This window comes from Solanum verrucosum, unplaced genomic scaffold (assembly GCF_900185275.1).
Source record: "Solanum verrucosum unplaced genomic scaffold, falcon-dt-bn FXZP01000248.1, whole genome shotgun sequence".
NCBI classification, from domain to species: domain Eukaryota; kingdom Viridiplantae; phylum Streptophyta; class Magnoliopsida; order Solanales; family Solanaceae; genus Solanum; species Solanum verrucosum.
The window spans coordinates 308,850-315,427 of NW_026020475.1; the positions used below are offsets into that span (position 1 = coordinate 308,850).

General features: G+C 37.6%; 1 protein-coding gene across 1 annotated transcript; it reads right to left on the minus strand.

Annotated features, from left to right (window-relative positions):
* Positions 1 to 303: 303 nt before the first annotated feature.
* LOC125809118 (uncharacterized) lies at positions 304 to 3,956 on the minus strand. The gene is made up of 6 exons (XM_049488756.1): positions 3,327 to 3,956; positions 3,129 to 3,273; positions 2,892 to 3,004; positions 2,380 to 2,698; positions 1,736 to 2,261; positions 304 to 754 (listed from the first exon to the last, which is right to left on the minus strand). Exons 1-6 carry the CDS (start codon positions 3,954 to 3,956, stop codon positions 304 to 306), a joined length of 2,184 nt encoding a protein of 727 aa, XP_049344713.1.
* Between the last annotated feature and the right edge of the window lie 2,622 nt (positions 3,957 to 6,578).

Below are 6,578 nucleotides of genomic sequence, written 5' to 3' on the forward strand. Positions count from 1 at the left end.
TGCTATCAGAGAATATAGGAATAGGTAGAGTCGGTTGTAGAGATAGGTCCTTGAGCATTCGAGTCAGCTAGGTGAGTTCAGTAGTAACCCGACACATAGATCTATACTCTCATTCAGCTGAGGAGAGGGAAATGAAAGCTTGTTTCTTGGATTTCCAAGAAATAGGTGAGCTGCCAAGACTGATGAAAAATCCACTAACCGATCTGCGCGAGTCTTTGTAAGATGCCCAATCCACATCACAAAAGGCAATGAGTGATAGAGAGGAGGAAGCGTTTAAAAACAAACCTTAGTCTGGATTAGATTTCAAATACCGCAACACTCTGAGTTCGGCATTATAATACCAACACACGGGATTTGCATATATTGGCTAAGACAAAGCACAACATAAGACAAGTCCGGGCGAGTGTGAGTGAGGTAATTAAGCTTACCAACAAGCCATCGATACATTGTGGGATCTGCCAGGAGAGGACCAGCAGAAGTCGATAGCTTTTCAGAAGGAGTAAGAGGTGAAGAAACAGGCAGCAGATGTGAGCAATCAAACTCCTCCAAGAGTTTGAAGGTAAATTTTCTCTGTCCCAAAATTATACCTTGAGTTTCTCGTAATACCTCCATGCCCAGAAAGTAATGTAGTTCTCCCAGGTCCTTGATATGAAATTCTGAATTCAAAAATCCCTTAAGTTGAATAAATTCTGATAGATCATTCCCAGTAATGAGAATATCGTCCACATAAATAGCAACTATAGAAATTGAAGAACTTGATTTTTTGAAAAATAAGGAATAATCATTCAATGAAGCTGAATAACGTTTAAATTGTAAAGCCCCAGCAAGTTTCGCATACCATTGTCGTGAAGCTTGTTTCAACCATAAAGAGATTTTCTTAGCTTGCATACAAGGTTAGAATTAGGCTTATCCATCCCTAAAGGAAACTGCATGTAGACTTCCTCTTGTAAGTCACCATGTAAAAATGCATTATTAACATCAAGTTGGGAAATGAACCATCCTTCTTGACTGCAATGGCTAGAAGGCACCTGATTGTGGTCATTTTGATCACAGGGGAGAAAGTCTCATTATAATCAATGCCTTCTCTCTGAATGTCTCCTCTGATCACAAGTCTTGCCTTCAGTCTCTCAATGGTTTCATCTGAGTGTTGTTTGACCTTATATACCCATTTACAAGGTAGAGCCTTTCGTCCTTTAGGTAAGGAAACCTCTTCCCAAGTGTTGTTATCTATGAGAATAGAAACCCTCCAACCAGGATGCAAACATGCTTAGGAATACCCTTTAGGTTCAGTGATAGTGTTGATAGAACCTAAGAGGTGTTGATTTTGCATAGATAAGGCCCCAAAGGAGAAAGTAGAAGCATGCATAGGCGCTGCAAAACAAGTTCTAGTGACATTTGAAAGAAATATGTTATTGCAAAGAAAGTCAGTTAGATAATCAACTATTTTCCTTGTCCTTTTTTATCTCCTGGGAGGAATGGTAGGAAAGGGGGAAGAGTAGGTGTCAAGGGTAGGACTGGGAGGTAAGGCAGACTCAGAGAGAGAAGGAAATGAAGCAGGACTGACATCTTGAGATTCTGAGATCGGAGAAGGAGTAAAATCTAAAGATGATGACTCATGCATGGGAAAAATAGGCTTTGGGATAAGAGAAAAAGTAGAAAAAGGAAAAATGGTCTCATGAAAGTGGACATTTCTATAACTAAAATCTTTTTGGTTTCTAAGTCCAACAATTTGTACCCTTTCTGTCCTTTTGGATATCCCAGAAAGACACAAGGTTTAGCCCTAGGATCAAATTTACTTCTACGATGTTGTAGAGTAGAAGCATAACATAGTGATCCGAAACTTCTCAAGGATCTATATTCAGGCAATTTCCCAAAAAGTAATTGATACGGGCTTTTCCCTTGGAGGACCCTAGAAGATATTCTATTGATCAGATGTGTGGCTGTGAGAATGGATTTTCCCCAGAACAATGTAGGAAGTTTGGACTGAAAAAGAAGAGCTCTGGCAATCTCTAACAAGTGCCTATGCTTTCTCTCGACAACTCCATTTTGTTGAGGAGTAGCAACACATGAGGTTTCATGAACAATTCCATGAGAGTTTAGGTAACTAGCTTCCAAAGACCCCTTCCCAAGTTCTAGAGCATTGTCTGATCTTATCCTCATAACTTTCACATTGAACTGTCTTTCAACCATAGCCAAGAAATTTTTGAGCATTGGAAAAGCATTACTCTTTGCAGTGAGTGAGTAAGAAGGTCCAAGTGCCCCTACTAAAATCATCCACAATAGTTAAGAAATACTTATATCCATCTTGTGTATGAACCTTGTAAGGTCCCCAAGTGTCTATATGAATCAACTAAAAAATTCTCTTGGTTTTGATAGAACTTATAGGGAAAGGTGCTCTTGTTTGTCTTGCAAGAGGACAGATATCACAAGGACAATCAAAACTAGACGGAAAAGAGACCAAATTAAGATGTTTCATTGCTTGAAAAGGCAAGTGCCCGAGTCTTACATGCCAAAGTTTTACATCTGACAGTGCATTTGCAGTAAAAGGAAAAGAAACTAGAACTGAATTGAAATGACCATTAGTAGAAACATTAGATACATCATTTGTTTTGGACTCCCTAGACTTAAAACTGGTAGGCTGCAATAGATAGAGTCCATCTCTAGATTCACCAAAAGCTTGTGCCCTCCTCGTAGGGCCCTGCATGAGACACTTACCAGAGTTAAAAGAGATAGTACAATTAAATTGTAAGCACAATTTATGCACAGACAATAAATTATACTTAAAAAGAAGGGACAAGAAGAACATTGTTCAATATTAGATTAGGCAATATATGTATACTGCCTATATGTGTAACAGTGACTCTATGGGAGTTGGGAAGGTTAATATGCACAGGACAAGAGAGATGAATCAAATTGTGAAAGGAATTCTCATCAAAACGCATGTGTTCAGATGCACCAGAGTCAATGATCCAAACATCACTATTGAAAGCAGCTAAACATGAACCTATATATTTAGTCATAGTACCAGCTATAGCATTAGCATTGATCTTTGGAGTGGCGTTAGTGGTATGTCCCCCCTCTTTGTGTTTGTTTGAAGATCTTTAAAATCTGTGAGACTTTCCCCGTACTGAGGTGTTGTGTGAGGTCATTGATATCAAGGTCACTATAATGGTGATCCATGGCTTCATATTCCTCAGTCACATCTGCAACATTCCCTTTAACAACATACCCTTTAGTATTGGTAAACTCAAAATCTTCAGATATCTTATAAGCCTATAGCAATCATCCTCCACATGTCTTGTCTTTAGACAGTGTGTACAACTCACATTAGGATTATACTTAGTCTTCATTGGTTTGAAACCACCTCGCTGAGGCTGGTTAGTTCCAGATCTGGACCTTTGTCCATGAACCTGATTAATAGGTTTGGATCTCTGTTTAGCCGGTCTCTGTCCAACTATATGATGATTGCCTGCCATAAAAGATGAGGAATTAGTAGGAATTTGAGGGTTCACATATACCTCCCTCTGATTCTCATCCTGAAGGAGAAGAGAATAGGCATGGTTGATTCCGGGTAGAGGATTCAACATAAGAATGTTTCCTCTATCCTGGGAGTAAACATCATTAAGTCCCATAAGGAACTGGATGAGTCTTTGATCTTCCAAATATTTGGCTATTTTCTGCTTTCCCTCACAAGTACAAGCATATAGACAATTGATATGAGAATTGAGAGAGTCAAGTTCATCCCAAAGCCTCTTAATCCTGGTGAAATATCCTGCAATATCAATATATCCTTGAGTTAATCCATTGATTTCCTTTTGCAGGTGATATAATTTCGCTCCATTGGATTGACCAAACCTCTGCTCCAGATTTGTCCAAAGATCTTTCGCAGTTCTTGAATAGGTGACAGAATCTGCAATATCTTTGGACAAGGAATTAAGGATCCAAGAGGTGACCATATCATTACATCTACTCAAACCTGGATAGGTCTGATCATCATGCTTGGGTTGTGGAATGACTCAATTGATGAAGATTAACTTATTCTTGGCTGGTAGTGCAATAAGTACAGATCTCCTCCATCCCTTATAGCCTCTTCCATCAAAGGAAGTGTTGACAAGGCTCATCCCTGGAGCATCAGAAGAGTGGAGGTAAAGGGGATTGTTGGAGTCTCCATTCCTAGTTTGGAGAGTCACCCCTGTTGTTGAAGTATTATCAGTATTAGTCATGATTCAAGGGAAAGCTGAAATGTGATTGATTCAAAGATTTGTTACTGCTCTAATACCATAAAGAATTTGAAGACGCAGGAAAATTTTCTTTTTCATAGTTCCTTCAGCCAAAGTTACGGTTTTGTACATTCTGCAATGGACTAAACTGTAAATAAAAAAAAGGTTTTCTAACCTACCTATACTTAATTTGAACACATATACGTATTCTAGAATAATCTACAGAAAGATACTACACTATATCATGTATATAAGTATATCTAATGTATGTACAAATTATTGATGCTTGTATCTATATGTACTTGGGCCATCATTGGATTTTTTTATTTGATTAAATGTCTTCCCATTCTGTTGTGCAGGCCCACTATCGATATGGTCAAGACCCAATGTTTTAACTTCAGTAATGTTCACTTCGTCTTCATCGTTCACCACTTTCTTCTTTGATTTCGATGCACTATAAAACTCAACAATCTTCATAAATTCCTCTTTCATAGTTCAAGAGCTTCATCATATGATAAAAATTTAGAAATCATAAATCATGCATGGTTTCTAGGGGATTCAACTTAAAAACATGTAGTAACTTTAATTCATGCATAAAAGTATATAAAACAATCAATTGGATCAACATTTAAAGGAACCCATGTGATGGAAAAAAATCCTAACTTCAATTGGAGACTTGAACTTGTAAAATTGGAGAATTTAGGAACCCTATGGAGGAAAGAACTCCATAGGTGAATACTATCATACCATAATGTCAAAAGCCCACAATTAATGGTGAATTTGGAGACTTGATCTTAAAACCCTAGACTTCTTCTTTAAGCTTTAGAGAGAGAAATATTTGGGGAAGAACTTTGATCAACTTTGAGAATCTATGAGAATGAGTTCAATTGGGTAATTTGAGGGTTTAAAATGTTTATATAGGGCCTACGATAGAGGGTAAAATGACATTGTATTGGGTTAGAATAATTAGGAAAAGACCCAAAAGTTCTTAAAATAAAACTGTTGGACCTCTATCGACGGTTGAACCTACGATCCATAGGTCCTACTACGGACCGTCCGGCCATAGGTGGGGGGTTCAGGAACTAAATTTTTGGACCCCCCAAATATGGGACCCATGTACGGTTCATTGGTCAACCTACGGTCCGTGCATGGCCACCGTAGGTCCAACTTTAAGCTTTAAAAATTTCTCTAAGTCTGGGGTCACCTATGAGACCTATGTATAACTCGTAAAAGGAATGAATGACAGTCCTGGTGAACCGTTAAAAGAGTACTAGAAATTTCCATTTGAAAATCATTTAACCTTACCACCTACGGTTTCCACCGATGGCTCGTAGGAGAACCTACAGTTCGTAAGTGGGGACACCAACTATGAAAATCTGCAACTTTTTTGTTCGTTCAAATCCAAGACGTTACAATTATTTTCTTCTAGTTGTTGACCTAGTCTTTAGGAGTTGTGTTCTTTTTTAAGTTGCAATAGTCATATGTTTTTTGATTTATAGGAATTAGTGGAGTCATGTGTTATGTCTCTTTTAGGAATTTAGCAGTAAGTTGGTTTCTGTGGACTGATATGTGCCCTATTTTAGGGGAACTATATTTTAAGTGTTTGCTTATATATTGGCTTGAAGTTATGAATGAAAGCATCAGTTTCCATACATTGTTTTCTCTTTTACGTACCTCTTAATTTTCTTCTTCATCTTCTAACATTGGTATCAAGAGCTAGGTTATCGTGAGAGAAAAAACAAATGAGGCAGCCACATATTTCTTCTTCATATTACCCGATGGCTATTGAAAAATAATTTTATGCAACTATAGCTATTCCACGCTTTGATGGTCACTATGATCATTGGAGCATGTTAATGGAAAATTTCATACGATCCAAAGAGTATTGGCAGATCATTGAATCTGAAATTCAGCAACCAAAAGTCACAACTTTAACATATGCTCAAAGAGAAGAATTGGAAGCTAGAAAGCTAAAATACTTGAAAGCAAAAAACTATCTCTTTCAGACAATTGATCGTCCCATTCCAAAAGCTATTCTTTGCAAAGAAACTTCCAAAGATATTTGGGATTCTATGAAGAAGAAGTATCAAGGCTTTACCAGAGTGAAGCGTGCACAACTTCAAGCTTTGAGAAAGGATTTTGAAACACTGAAGATTAAGGAAGGAGAATTTGTCACCAATTATTGTGCTAGAACAATGGAAATAACTAACAAGATGCGTTTATAAGGTGAAAAGATAGACAATGTAGACATTGATGAGAAGATTTTGCGCTCTATGACATCAAAATATAATTAAGTTGTCTGCTCAATTGAAGAGTCAAAAGATATAGATGAACTATCTCTTGATGAGTTGCAAAGTT